Here is a 14,350-nt window from a genome sequence, read left to right as displayed (position 1 = left end):
TTACAAAGCTTCTCGATTCCTCCTGCGTCGGTTATTGTTGAATTGAACTTGCTGACGTTTCGCTAATCAGCTTAACCGAAACTGTTTCGGTTTTAGTAATGCTCTGAAGAATCCAACAGTATGGGTGCAGAAACGTCAGCAAGTTCAATTCAACAACAACCGATGTAGGAGGAATCCAGAAGTTTTGTAAATAGGGCCTGTTATATTTTAAATAGAGACAAAATAAAGTCCTAAAAGCCTTTGTTAAATAGAACGTGAATTACTCATGTAACTTAAATTTGGGAAATGATTTCTTGGTTAATTTTAAGACAAATTATAGGGTGTTTAATTATTTCTTTTGTTTTTCCTAAATAACATTTGAAATTGGTAATCTATTTTTTTTTAATAACAGTTGACAAAAAGTAAAATTGATTTCCAAGGAATAAATTTATGTTATTTCAAATATTATATAGAAAAAAACAAAATTAAACTTTACTTAGAAAGGGAGATCTTGCGGACCGCATTTATATGAACTTTTTGTCTTAAAATTAACCAAAGAATTATTCCTCCAAGTTAAGCTACTCAACCTACTAAACTTACTACTATTTATTACTTACTTATTACTACTTAACTCCCTATATTATAAGACCATAATATAATAAGTAAATTACTGCTAAATTAGGTGCACATTCATATGTACTTTATGATATTACGATAATATCACTTTTTCAAAGAAACTTCTATAGGCTACTGTAATACTATTTACAAATCATCTGGATTCTTCCTACGTCGGTTTTGGAGATAATACTCACTAGAGCAACTTTACTGAATAATAAGGATTATTACCTTTTTAAATTTGTAAGCAGAGACCAAATTTATTTCTTTAGATACTATATTAAATAGTTTTCAAATCAAATATTAAAATTTATTCAGTAAAAATATCTTTTTCTTTATTGTCTTAACATATCACCAATATCCCTTAGCATCTAATCTTATCAATTGGCAGTAGTGGATCTCCGGAAAATTTCTGATATTACAGGAGGTAATACTTACCTATGCGAGCCAAAGCCTGTGCAGCATGCCTCTTGCCTTTATCGGTCCCTTGTAACGCAAGCTTGATCAATACTTTGACCCCTCCTTGTTGTACTATAAGACCTCTAAGGTCGCGCTCGCTCGCTAAAGCATTAAATACCCTAGCGATTAATTCTTTAGAGTTAGGACTTTCGGTCTTCGCTAAAGCCACTAGCGCCACTGTAATATTCTCATGACCCAGCACTAAAATACGTTTAGTTACAAAATCTGGATCATCAAGTTCATGCTCTTCCGGTATGTGCTGCTTAGCGAACTTGGCAAGTTCAATCATCTCCGGAATCACCTCCTGTTTCTCGTACGCATTGCACAAATTCACCAAAGTAGTCACCACACCAAACACCACACCTTGATCGCCTGTTGTGGCTAATTCCACTAAAGCTTTTAAAGCAGGTTTATCCTCCACAAGACTCTCTTTCACTTCGGCGTCCAAAGTCAGATACGAGAGCCCTTCAGCGGCCCACTTTCGTATGTCAGTGTCTTTGCTAGGATGCAACAAGAACCGTTTACAAGCTTCGGCCAGCTTCAATGTTGAACCCTCGGCAAAAGGTTTTATTGAAGAGTCACTACCTCCATAACTTCCCAGTTTGCACAGTCCCACCAGTGCCCTTATACGTATGTGATCATTTTTTGATTTGTACAGCTTTTTCAAAATCTCTGCTCCCTGACTCACAATTGACTTTGCTTTGTCAGCTTTGCTGGCGGCTGCGATCAGACACTCGCATGCCACTTTCTGTTGCAATTCATCATCGGTGTTTGCCATAACAAGAATCATCTCCAAAATGCCCTCCTTAAAAGCAACAAATAATATGAAAGTAATGTTAGGCTAGAGAAAAATTCTAATTCTATTGATAAAATTACAAACACCTACCTTTCCAATTATCATATTTCCTACATCTAAAGGACCTCTTAGCAATGCAGTTAAGGCCACAGTAACACGAACTTTGGACTCTATATCTGGACTTAACAGCTTATCTTTTAAAAATTCCTCAATTTTGTTCAAGAACTTACTTCTCAGTGTATCATAATACATATTCTCATAAATTTTGGCCAAACAAACAGCTGCTATTGTTCTAGTAGATGGGGTGATGCTCATGGCACTTTCATACTTGTATTCCTCAAGCTCGCTAGCGCAGTCCAGAAGTCTGGCAACTCCGCCCATATCTACAAACTCTTCAGCCCAATTCAAAGCATTATAATTGATATTCCTTGTTAAAATATTGATAATTGCATCCCTGGCTAAACCAGAAATCGCCTGATTATTAATAGAAAATGTTAGACAATTCAACAGAGTATCAATGGTCTGCTTGTTTCTTTCTACCAAATCCTGCTTGGGTTTTGAGTCAATCTTGTTCTCCATTCCAGACAGACTGTTTAAAATAATTTGAAGGCAGTACTCAGCGGCATTAACAATCTCTTTATTGTTAGAATCAAGAATTTCTAGAAACCAAGGAATCCCCACATCTTGAAGCACATATTTAGTCTCCTTCTCTCCATGCTTGCAGAGTTCACCAATGATTCTAACGCCTGTGACACAAATCTCTTGGTCTTTTTCAAGCTTCAACAAGTTTTTTATTTTCTGCACCACCTGTGATTTAATAATGACCCCTGAGCCCCCATGCTCCCTGGCCAGGACCAAGAGATTTTTTATAGCAATTTCTCTTTTCTCTTTTTCATTTGTTGGGTCAAAGACAATCTTCAACATACTCTCCAATTTGTTATTAATTTGGCCTTTCTGTCTCGCTATTTCCTCAACGATTTTATGAAGTCGTTGCAAATAAGGCTGGATTACTTTGTTTGTAGGGTCATCTTTAAAAATATCAGTGGCATCTTTATAGGCCTCTTCAAACCGCTTTAATGCTTCTAGCGCTTGGCAGCGTCTGAAAAGTGCTTTGGGATCGTTTGGGCTTATTTCTAAACATTTTGTGCAATCTTCTACTACCTTATCATACTTCTCCTGTTTCAGGTATACAGCCGCGCGGTTCTTGTAATAAACACTTAATTCTTTGGATTCACTCTTCGCGTTTTCTATGGCATTTGTGTAATATTTTAATGCTTCTTCCAAGTTTCCAGATTTGAAAGCTTCGTTGCCTAGTTGCTTGTAATTTTCGCACTCGTTTAATTCCATTTTCACTTTTTTGAGAGGTTATGTATCTTGAATTTTCGTTCCACTTTTCAATAACTTGGGAAGCACGAGTCCGGAACATGTATTTATAAGTTTCCTAATGGAATTTTCTCGGATAATCCGGATGACGAGTTATTTCTATTTTTAAAATGTTTTTTTTTTTTTTTATTTACGCTTTATTTGGCCACTGCTGCTAAGGCAATTCGGCCAGCTTCACGGTAGTGGTGTGCAATAAACTATTTCCATGAAGGATGCCTCCGTAAAGAGGGTCTGGATGATACCATCATCCTACTGGACGGCTATACAGGGAAAAAAAAATGGACGAAAGAATTAGAATATGTGAAAACAATATTCAAAGTTTTAATCCACATGCATCTAAAAATCGGCAAACAATTCTAGCAGCAAAATCCAACTGAGTGCGGTGAAATAAAATGGAATTAATATGCAGAGGCGAAGGAAAATTAGCACTAATGAGTGACTCATACAACTGTTGTGATTTTTCCCAATGAAGAGCACAATCAAACAGCACATGACTTAAATCGCCCAGTTCTCCACATTCACAGTCTCCGGAGAGTTTGACTTTGATTCTATTTAGGTGAGCCGGAGAACAGCAATGGTTGCTTCTCAGTCTACACATAGTTGTAATTTCTCTTCTATTCAGGTCGAGCTTATGAAACCAGGGTTTAGTTGGCGGAGTAGAATAATGTGAGGTGAAATTAACTCCTTTCCCTAATCCTATATGTTTCCATCTGTCGCTCCAAGCATTCCAGATGTTATGCTTTAATTTAGGGAAGAATTCCCTAAAGCTCAATTTTATATTTTCCTGTGGTTCGAGGCGTGCAGCATTGGCGATCTGATCCGCAATATCGTTTTCTTTTATACTGGTATGGCTTGGTATCCAGCATAATTGGATGTCCTTATTTTGCGTTTTTATTAAGGTAAATAGTTTATTCTTAACCTGCAAGGTTAGGTAGTTAGACTTTGCATCCATCCCAGTTTTATTGATATCTTCGAGGGCACTTTTGGAGTCTGAAAGGATGACTGCTTTGTTGATGTCCTTGAATTCAATCCAATCAAGAGCTTGACCAATAGCATAAATCTCGGCAGAGCAAATGGATAGTTCACTTGGTAGGCCTTGTCCCATTTTAAGGTTCGTATTGTAGTTGTAAACGCCAAAACCTACTCGGCCTTCTTTATCTTTTGAGGCGTCTGTAAAAATTAAATGAAAATCTGGGGTCCAAGTCTCGCTCTTCTTAATTTCAAATAATTTGGAGTTATTATTATCTTTCTTTAGTTTTAAGTCTTGGATTTGAACAGAGCTTAAAAGGTTCGGCAGTGGGCAAGAAAAACAGGGATAAACTGGGCTCCTGTAAAGTGTATCTAACAGTGAATCAACTCTTTCAAAAGCATCCACAAGTGCAGGAATACTCTTTTTCCGAAAAAAGTAATAGTTTTCATTATAGGTGATATATAACCATCTAACCGCAGCTAAGGTTTCACTGTCCACTAAACTGGCAGCTTTCAATAATGATTTAGTCGCTAGCATGTATCTTCTGTGTTCTAAATCCATTTCACTTGCTTCCCCTAGAAGTATGTTAGTAGGTGTGGACTTCATATATCCCAGAGCTATTCTCAGTGCCTCAAATTGAATTTTGTTAAGTTGAGCAATAGACTTTCTTGAGCTACCACCCAAAAAAGAGGCTCCATAATCCAAATGGGGTCTAACATAAGCTTTGTAAAAAGTTAGAAGGGTAGAGGGATGTGCCCCCCACCAGATTCTACTTATAAATCGCATCATATTCAACCCACCTGAAGCTTTCTGTATCATATTTCTAATTTGTGGCTCCCATGACAGTTTTGGATCAAAAATCACTCCTAGATATGTGATGGAATTTGTCCATGCAATGGTTCGAGTGTTGAGGTGAAGTCTGGGGAGATAATTAACCTTGTAATTCTTCCTGGAAAAAAATATAGCTGCAGATTTATTGGGGTTAATCTCAAGTCCTACATTCAAAGACCAAATATGTATATTTTGCAAAGTTCTATTCAAATTGTTCACTATTGTTTCGGCATCAGTCCCAGTACTCAGCAAGGCGGTATCGTCCGCAAACTGTAAAAGTCTTATGTTCTCAGGAATTGTTTCATTGATTGAATTGATGTAAATATTAAATAGTAATGGAGAAAGAGGGGAACCTTGGGGAACTCCCTTGCTAGTGGTTCTGCCTGACACGAATGTATTAGTAGATGGATCTTTAACTTGTATCTTCCTGTTCGTGAGAAAATCTTTAATGAGCAAAGTCAAATCTCTGGCGATTCCAATTTTGGCCAACACCGAGGTCAATAAGTCAACATTTATATTATCGTAGGCATTGGATATGTCCAAAGTCACCATTGCTGCTAGTTGATTGCGAGCCAAACGGCAGAGGACCTCTGAGGAGATAACTGCAAGATTGTCGAAAGTTCCCTTACCCTTTCTGAAACCGGTTTGGCGAACGTCTATTAAACCTTGGTTCTCTACTAACCATTCCAGTCGGTTTTTGATCATAATTTCAAAAGTTTTGCTTATGCAAGAAGCTAGGTTGATGGGCCTGTAGGACGATAACGCTGAGGGGTCTCTCCCCGGTTTAGGAATTGCGATCACCATTTGGGTTTTCCACGTCTCTGGAATGGTGGTTTCCCTCCGAAGTATTTTGTTGAAAAATTTGATAAGAAAGACTGCTCCTTCAACAGGGAGATGGCTGAGCACACTGAAAGGTACTTTATCCACACCGGGACTCTTGCTCTTCCGACCTTTAACGGCCGCGACAAATTCTGAGATATGGAAGTCTTCTGTATATTCTGATGAGAAGCGACATTCGGGGATATTAGGCAACATAGAGGGAGGTTGCGTCAAAAGATCAAACATATCTTGTGGGATTGAGAAATTCAAGGGAAAATGATAATTTTGGTACCTGATACCTTTAGCAAACCTTCTAATACTGCTCCAAACTTCTTTTGCACTAGTATTTGGAGATAGATTCTCACAAAAGTTGACAAAGCCTTCCTTTTTCTTCTTACGTAGCAGCTGTCTTGTTTGTGCCCGGGTTCTTAATGATTCCAGGAAGTTGGTCTCAGAGGGGTTGTTTTTATAGTCTCTGAATGCTTGTCTTTTCCTTTTAATAGCGTTGGTGCACTCATTATCCCACCAAGGTAACCCGTAGTTTAATGAGTGTTTATGCATTGGAACAGATTCTGCAATAGATAGGAAAATTATATTCATAAAATCCTCATAATTTATAGGAGGTGAAGTTCTAAATTTCGTGGAGATTAAATCGGAAAATTTCTCCCAGTCTGCCTTGTTGAAATTATATTTGCTAGTGTAGTTTCTTGTCGAACCTGAGTTGCAACGGTTATTTCCGATGATACACAAAATAGGAAAATGATCGCTATTCACTCTATCCTGGAGAACCCTGCAGTCAGTAAGTCCAGACAGTCTCTGGGAGCAAAAAGCTACATCTGGAGCGCTGTGTACGCCTGGGCGTGTGAGCCGAGTAGCTGATCCATCATTTAGTACCCACAAATCGTGATCCTTAATGAAATCATAAAGAATGTTCCCACTTCTAATTCCCCGTGAGTAACTGACCTGGGAACCCCATATTGGATTATGGGCATTAAAGTCTCCCATAACGAGGACGGGTTTATTACGGGTTAGATCGAAAATTGAATCGAGGCTTGCCCTGACCAAACAAATATCTGGAGGGTTGTAAACACAACAAATAAAAAAATCGACAAGCTCTACAAGAATAACCTGACACCTCTCTGGTATATTAATTCTGCTTAAGTCGATGATATTATATTTTATTTTGTTTTTCAAGAAAATTGCTATACCATCTGCACCATTAGGTTTATCTGCTCTTACAGAAGAGAACCCTGATATTTTAAAGTTAGTGTTGGGTTTGAGCAAGGTTTCATTGAGCAATAAGATCTGTAGCTTAAAATCCCTTATAACTTTAATGATAGCATCTTTATTTTTTTCAGCCCCGCAAATGTTCCAGTGAACGATATTCATTATAGCTCAACTATAAAACGCTTCTGACTAAAACTTAAACTTAGTTTTGTTATGTAAAAACTACTGTTAGATTAAAACTAGTGATAAGATTACCTTTTCTTTTTCTAACCCCTGTAGGTCAACCGCTGCCATCGCAGCCGCCCCCCCTCCGTAGGTCAAATGAATCAAAATATTGTTTGATATTGTTGACACAATTTTCATCCATACCCTTTATTGACATAACGTCTTTTTTGAAAGCTTCAAACTTGTTGCATACTTCTTCCCAGCCATTTCCTACAGGAGTTACTTCCATTTCCGACTCTGATGTCGAGTTTTCAACTACTTGTATAGATGAGACTTTTCTTCTTGCACTTGAGTTTAACAAAGTTAGTTCATGGGCTACTTTATCATACCCTTTGGTAAATTGGGTGTCAGGCCGTTTTCTTTTAAGTACTGATGTATATGAGGAACAGCCCCGAGGACTTGTTGGATGAGGAGTTTTATTCTGAGTTTTTTTATTTAAACTAGGAAAATCTTCTGGTTTTCGGGTAAAGCCTTGGTTTGCATTAATTAGCCGTGGATGCAGTTTAGCTGCTTCATAAAAAGAAAGGTTGTAGAAGCTCATGGTTTCGTTAATTTGTTTTTGCCGTTTGTATTCGGGACATCCCCAGTCAGTAGCAGTGTGGTGTCCCTTGCAATTTACGCAGCTTGGTTTTGGATTTACTTCACAATTTGGAATTTTACACGTTTTAGTCAGATTGTTAAGATGATCTGCAGGGCATTTCATTTTTTTCATTGCTTGCTCTCTTTTTTCACAAACAAACATAAGATGATCTTCTATACAAAAACCGCAACGAGGCTTGCCTCTACAATTATTTTTGACATGTCCAAATCTGCAACAATTGACGCACATTATAACCGGGTTAACATATTTTTCCACTTCTCTTTCATTATTAAAAATATTTACAGTTTGGGGTAATAATTTGCCTTCAAATGTTACAATATAATCGTTTGTGGGGATGGTTTTCATTACTGTTTCACCAGAAATAGCAAGTATTTTCTTCCTTCTTAAGACTCTTTTTACATTTAATATCTTAATCAACCTGGCCCGGGATCCTTCTCCTGTATAAGCTACCGCTTCTGAGTAAAAAGCCTCTTCCGTAATTTGGTCCCCTACATCCTTGATTAGTCCTCTACAAGTGACAAGACGTTGTGGAATGTACCTGTTATAGCCTCTAGCCGAACTGAAACTTTCATTTGACAAAAACTGATTAGCATACTCTGATGTTCTGAATTCAATTCCAATTTTATTAGCCCCTTTTCTATTGATTTTTGTTATACCTTGTACTCCAGCTCTGTGCAAAATTTTTCCAATATTCATCGGGTGAATGTTTCCAACTTGGGAAGTTATTCCCTCCATTATGATAAGAAATGGTCCCTGGTCTGTAAGTTCATATTTATACTTTCGGTTAAGTGTTCTCCTTATGTTAACTGAAATTCTTGCAATTTCGTTTAGGGCATCCTGATCTTCCACGAAGACAGATTTAAGCTTTTGTAACTCTGTCTCCAATAAATCTATTTCCTCCTTAGTGGGTACTAAGAAGTATTGATGCTGAGCGATAGCATGTGCTGTTTTCTTAGCTAAAGGCGAAAGCGTCAAGGCTGATGAATAACCACTGCTAGAGGAGGTAGAAGCTTGGGACAAGTTTAGTTGAGCTTGAAAGGAATCAAAATCATTTGCAAACACTATCGGATTATTAACTACGATACGATCGTTTCTATCAGGGGGGGTCTTTACCCCCCGAAGCACATGCCATGATATGAAAAGCGCTAAATTATTGCGAACTGCGACACCAAACCAAAGCAAATATTAACGGCTGACTAAATATAAAACTCACCCAGACCGAAAAATTCAGTTGAAGACTAGAATTACGTCAAAAAAATGAAAATTTTCTCGGACCGAGGTAAAATTGTGCACACCACTTCACCTGGTTGACCGAAAAAAAAGGGACCCTATAGGTTCTTATTTTTGGTTCACAAAATTCTTTTAAAATGTTTATTTTAAAAATGAATACATCCTCCTCTTTGAGCTGGCGGCCGGGTTGCAGTGACCATTTGGCCAAGTTCTTTGTTTTACACTTGTACAATAGATCATAATATTATTATGAAATGGTAAGTTTTTAACGATGTCCCCAATTTATAGTCTGTATTGAACATGACCATGAACAAATAACTTGTCATTCTCTGTTTAAGAGTTTGTTAAATTTACGTACGTAGGAACAAACAAATAACCATAACAATATCACAAGAAGTACTGAAGTATTTTAATTTTGGTAGTTAACCAAGCCAAAATATGGTACGGAAATTCATTGTTTTAGTTTTTTTAAATCAAGTCTGTAGGTATAATTGTCTAAATATTTTTTTTATTAGTTTCAATTCGGTTTTAACATGTTCCCGGAGATCCCGCGACCATTTAATGTTACTTACCAAAGTTATTCAATTGCAATGCTACCAGGAAATGAAAGACAAGATGTAGAACGGGGTGGCAAAAGTAAGTAACCTACAGTCTTCCTCAACAGATTTTATTAACATGTGTGTTCAATTTTAGTAATTATGCCACCAAGCGCTCTGGAGCAGTTGACTAGACTCAATATAAATTATCCCATGTTATTTAAGTTGGTCAATAAGTCAACTAACAAGGTAACACACTGTGGGGTCTTAGAGTTTGTAGCCGATGAAGGAAAAGTTTATTTGCCACTCTGGGTGAATATCTGAACATATAATTACTAAATCATTAAGCATTTAAGCATTATTAATGTTGTTTTTGTGTCAAATATTAGATGATGCGTAACATGATGTTAGAAGAAGGTGATTTGGTTCAAATGGAGAGCATTTCACTGCCGGTTGGTACATTTGCAAAATTTCAGCCCCATTCACCAGATTTCCTGGATATAACCAATCCAAAAGCAGTTCTGGAAAATTGTCTGAGATCATTTGCCTGTCTTACAACTGGTAACATTTGAAAAACATATTTTTTAAATAACTCACCGTGTTTTATGATTTTTTAGGAGATATTATTGCCGTTCAATACAACCAAAAAATATATGAATTGTGTGTGTTAGAAACTAAACCAGGAAATGCCATAAGCATTATTGAGTGTGATATGAATGTGGATTTTGCACCCCCCGTGGGATACAAGGGTAAACTTCTAATACCTTAACTTCTCTGATGATTTTAAACTTTCATTTAGAACCTGAGGTGGTTAAAAAACAGCAAGAGGAGACTATGGCGGTTGACCCAGCGGATTTGATGCCTGAACCATCTGGGTTTGTAGCATTTAAAGGTGCAGGAAATAGATTAGATGGCAAGAAAAAAAAGGAATCCTCAGCATCAGGTAGTAACGGATAGCCAGAGCTTTTTTGTAGGGTATCAATTTAATTTTTTATGGTTTTTAGAAAGCCCTCTTCCAAAACCAGTCTATGTTCGTGGCATACCTGATTACGATTATGAAATTGGGACACTTAAATTTATAAGGAGGACAGTTAAACAAAAAAGCAATCAAAATGAGGAATCTGATGAATTTAAACCATTTAGCGGAGCCGGTTTTAGTTTGCGAAGCAGAAATTGAGTCTTTTAGCTTTTAGAATTAATTTATTTTTAGTAAATGTTTTTAGTTTGAATTTTCATAATTTTTTAAAGCAGATACCAGTTTTGTTTTATTTTTGGAAGTTGTTGCAAAAAGTTTGCAAATAAGAAATAATGGTTTAATGGATTGTGAATGTCATTTTAATTTTGAATTTCACCATTCAATTAGGCCATTGTTACATATTTATACACACAGGTTGACCCTTTATCTTCTGACAATACCTTATCTAAAAATCTTTTCAATTACATATATTATATTTTTCTTTTAATTATATTTTGGTTCTATAGTTTAGCGTCTTCATTTGTTGAGATAAAGTAGTGTCTCAAGAACAGACCTCCCGGTACATATTATTTCTACAAAATGAGTAAAAAAAGTTTATTTTGGCAGTATCGTTTACAAAACTCTAATAACATACCTAAATCAATCCAATGGAAATAACAACCAGTAAATTACTTCTAAATTGGCCGTTGTTAGTCTAACTATAATGTTTACATTATCTAAGAAACAATGATTAGAATAGTATTGTTGAATCTTTGTTGAAATCCTTTACTATGGTCTGGTACAATTAAAAACATTTGGAACCCTTTTAAGATGTGCACATCCTAAATGTTCAAATAGAAACTGAGAATAGGATAAGGTACAAATAAACATTTTGCCTTTTATAAAAAGTAATCTGCCTGAGGTTTTTTTGAAGGAATGCCTCTTGTCTCTTGAGGCGCGGCTTCAAAAATAGTGAAATCACGTTGCAAGTGCTCATTAAGTTCTAGGATTGCTGCTACATTGCCGCACCTGTAACAGTAATTTGGGGCTGACCAAACTGTCAACACCGTCTCGTTAAAATGCCACTTGTATCCTTCCATGACCAGTTGGTGCGCGCGACAGATCATGTCAATATCATTTGCTGCATTAAACTGAGCTACTACATCGGACCCAAAAAGGTAGCCAGCTCCTCTGGGAGACACCCCCCAACCCTGAGTGTCTAAAAACACATTTTGTAATAAATAGTTTACAAGAAAATTGGGCTCACCTTCTGGATCACTCCAAAGTAAGTCACACATTGGTCCATCGTGGGGAACTTCCTGTTTACGATCTATAACGCGGATCTGATCCAAGGTTTGTATAGAAGGTGAAAGACCCCCATGAACGCAAAATATTTTTCCATCGATTATGGCAGATAGAGACAAGTAATCAAAAATTTCTGTGCAGTATCTCCAAACAGTTATAGAGCCATACTTTCTGAGGCATTCATCATAAAATCCATAGACTTGTGTTATTTGCCGAGATTCATGGTTACCTCGTATTAGGGTTATACGATCTGGATATCTAACTTTCAGAGCCAGCAGAAGCAAAAAAGTTTCGACACTATAGAAACCTCTATCCACAAAATCCCCCATGAACAAATAACTTGTTTCTGGGACATCTCCACCCACTTTAAACAGTTCCTTTAGATCATAAAACTGACCATGGATATCACCACAAACCTAAAGTCCGCATTGTAGTTTACTTTAAAATCGTCAGATTCTTACCTACAGTAACTGGGGAATCTACTCGTTGAACATTGCTTTCCTCCACCAATATTTCTCTGGCTTTGGCACATAGTGCCTTCACCTCACTCTCTTTGATTATTTCACATCGTTTGAGTTGTTCAATTTGTCTATCCAAGTCACTTATTTCACTCATCGTATAAATTTTAGGAAAAAGTCACGAATTGAGGTTATGTTGACATAAATTATCTAAAAATGTTTGTTACGTCGGCTTTACTAAACAAATTTTCAACTGAATACAATCTGCAATTGAAAGAAATATCACATTTCCCTAAACAAAAAAACGTTCAACCGATACTCATTAATCACCCAGAATTGCATCAAACACTACAAAAAGCTACCCTTGCCTGCCTCTGCTTTGCAGTTTAAGCTACGACGGACGTGATCGAGAGTCGAAAACCCTGTACTTCAATGCCCATTCCCTATACTTCAATGCGTCGACCATAGATATAATTCTTTCAATTTTTGAAAACAGCAGAAATGTCAGAAATCAATCAAATCAAAAACAAATTAAACTATTTCTTTAATTCTTTGGGGAGCACCGAAAAGGGTTGTAAACAATTGTTTTGAGATGAGTCATTCGACGACGCGCGTGATGCATGTCTTTGCTTGTTCGGGGAATACCCATTTAAAAATTAATACAAAAAACTTGATTTATAGTCAATAAACAGTATTTTGGAATCCTGTTGGAGGTTGTAAACAGGCATTAGGAACCGGCGAAGATAAAAAATAATTACAAATGAGCAAAATATAAGCGTTCCTCATTTTTGTAGGCATGCGCTCCAGATTACCTCTAGCATGGATGCATAAAATGTAGTCGAACAGTCGGCCGTGTGAGTATTCAATTTTTCCGAAAGTGCGAGTGTGTGCGTGTATTCCTGAAACGTCGCGAAATTTGGAGGTAATCTTTTGCACAACAGTGATTGTGATGGGTAATATACACACGGTAGGACCTAACGAGGCGCTAATTGTATCAGGTAAATACGAAAAATTTATTATCTTGTTTTATTGGGATGTTTCCCCAAATGTTTTTGCTCAGTTTTCTGCTGTAATTTACCCATTGACCCAAATAAACAGAGGTCGTAAATATTAAAGGTTTACTGAATTGGTAATTGCTGCAAATTAAGTGTACTAAAATTTCGATTACCTTAGAATATGGATGAAATCAATTTTGTATGTTTGATAAATGTTGAAATTGGTTGTGTTTCGAATTTTGACGTATCTACATGTAAGTCAAAGTACCTTTTTACACCTCTTCTTTGATTTAAAAAATATGTATACAAAATATTTGTAGGTTATGTTAAACTTCAGATTATGTTTACAGATTTGTGTAATGAATTTCATGTTTTATGTATTTACGTAAGAATACGATAATTTGTAACTAACAAAGTTAGGTTAGTAGATTGCCGATGTATATATGCAAATTTTTGATAAAAAAATTAACCATCCATAGTCCCAAAAAGGAATAAAAACGCATTTTCCTATTTCTTTTCCCAATTGTAAATAAACAATAATCGATAATTAAAAATACGTCAATAAATACACATAGAAAAGTTAGATTACGTACTATGTGGAAAATTTTTTTTTGTTAAAATGCGCTTTTGAAATTATTTAAAGTGGAACAAGCTAGCTTGTTTGGCGCCATCGCAGATATGTTTGCGGATTTTAGTTCTCGGATCTAGATAAAAGGCAAACAGGCGCCGCGATTCCAACCCACGTTTTTTTCGTCGTTTGGAGGTCATTGACCGTTATTTTTATTTGAGAAAAGGCATCTTTCCTACAATGTTTTTACTTAGGGTAAAAAGTCATGCGTGAAATTGATTTTTGAAAAAAAAAGTTTGTCAGGTGTGGGGTTCGAACCCACGCTCCCTTTCGAGAACCAGAGCTTAAATCTGGCGCCTTAGACCGCTCGGCCAACCTGACTCACGTAAGGTGTTCGA

At 36.7% G+C, this 14,350-nt stretch overlaps 3 protein-coding genes and 1 non-coding gene across 5 annotated transcripts in view; 2 read left to right on the top strand and 2 right to left on the bottom strand.

Moving 5' to 3' along the window:
- The first annotated feature begins 9,436 nt into the window (after positions 1-9,436).
- Positions 9,437-11,149, top strand: LOC132705904 (ubiquitin fusion degradation protein 1 homolog). The gene is made up of 7 exons (XM_060676858.1): positions 9,437-9,576; positions 9,651-9,771; positions 9,829-9,983; positions 10,061-10,232; positions 10,289-10,420; positions 10,471-10,614; positions 10,676-11,149. The coding sequence occupies exons 1-7, from the start codon at positions 9,574-9,576 to the stop codon at positions 10,846-10,848; spliced, it is 900 nt and encodes a 299-aa protein (XP_060532841.1). The 5' UTR covers positions 9,437-9,573; the 3' UTR covers positions 10,849-11,149.
- A 132-nt stretch (positions 11,150-11,281) lies between these two features.
- LOC132705903 (serine/threonine-protein phosphatase 4 catalytic subunit) lies at positions 11,282-14,232 on the bottom strand. 2 transcript variants are annotated; one of them, XM_060676857.1, is made up of 4 exons: positions 13,558-14,232; positions 12,397-12,599; positions 11,894-12,347; positions 11,282-11,845 (listed from the first exon to the last, which is right to left on the bottom strand). In XM_060676857.1, the coding sequence occupies exons 2-4, from the start codon at positions 12,544-12,546 to the stop codon at positions 11,526-11,528; spliced, it is 924 nt and encodes a 307-aa protein (XP_060532840.1). In that variant the 5' UTR covers positions 12,547-12,599; positions 13,558-14,232; the 3' UTR covers positions 11,282-11,525. The 2 variants fall into 2 exon arrangements, with proteins under 2 accessions (XP_060532840.1, XP_060532839.1); XM_060676856.1 differs by lacking the exon at positions 13,558-14,232 and adding an exon at positions 12,709-12,932 and having other exon boundaries at positions 12,397-12,653.
- Positions 13,200-14,350, top strand: part of LOC132705902 (flotillin-2) — a 289,458-nt gene continuing 288,307 nt past the window's right edge. The window contains exon 1 of the mRNA XM_060676852.1: positions 13,200-13,387. Coding sequence (XP_060532835.1) covers positions 13,339-13,387 — 49 coding nt within the window. The 5' untranslated portion in view covers positions 13,200-13,338. The remainder of the gene's footprint in view (positions 13,388-14,350) is intronic.
- Positions 14,250-14,333, bottom strand: Trnal-uaa (transfer RNA leucine (anticodon UAA)). Its single transcript has one exon. It is a non-coding gene; the product is annotated as a tRNA-Leu (tRNA).

The sequence above is a fragment of the Cylas formicarius genome, unplaced genomic scaffold (genome assembly GCF_029955315.1).
Source record: "Cylas formicarius isolate icCylForm1 unplaced genomic scaffold, icCylForm1.1 PGA_scaffold_8__14_contigs__length_24414737, whole genome shotgun sequence".
Lineage (NCBI taxonomy): Eukaryota > Metazoa > Arthropoda > Insecta > Coleoptera > Brentidae > Cylas > Cylas formicarius.
This window is presented reverse-complemented; position numbering and strand designations above follow the sequence as displayed.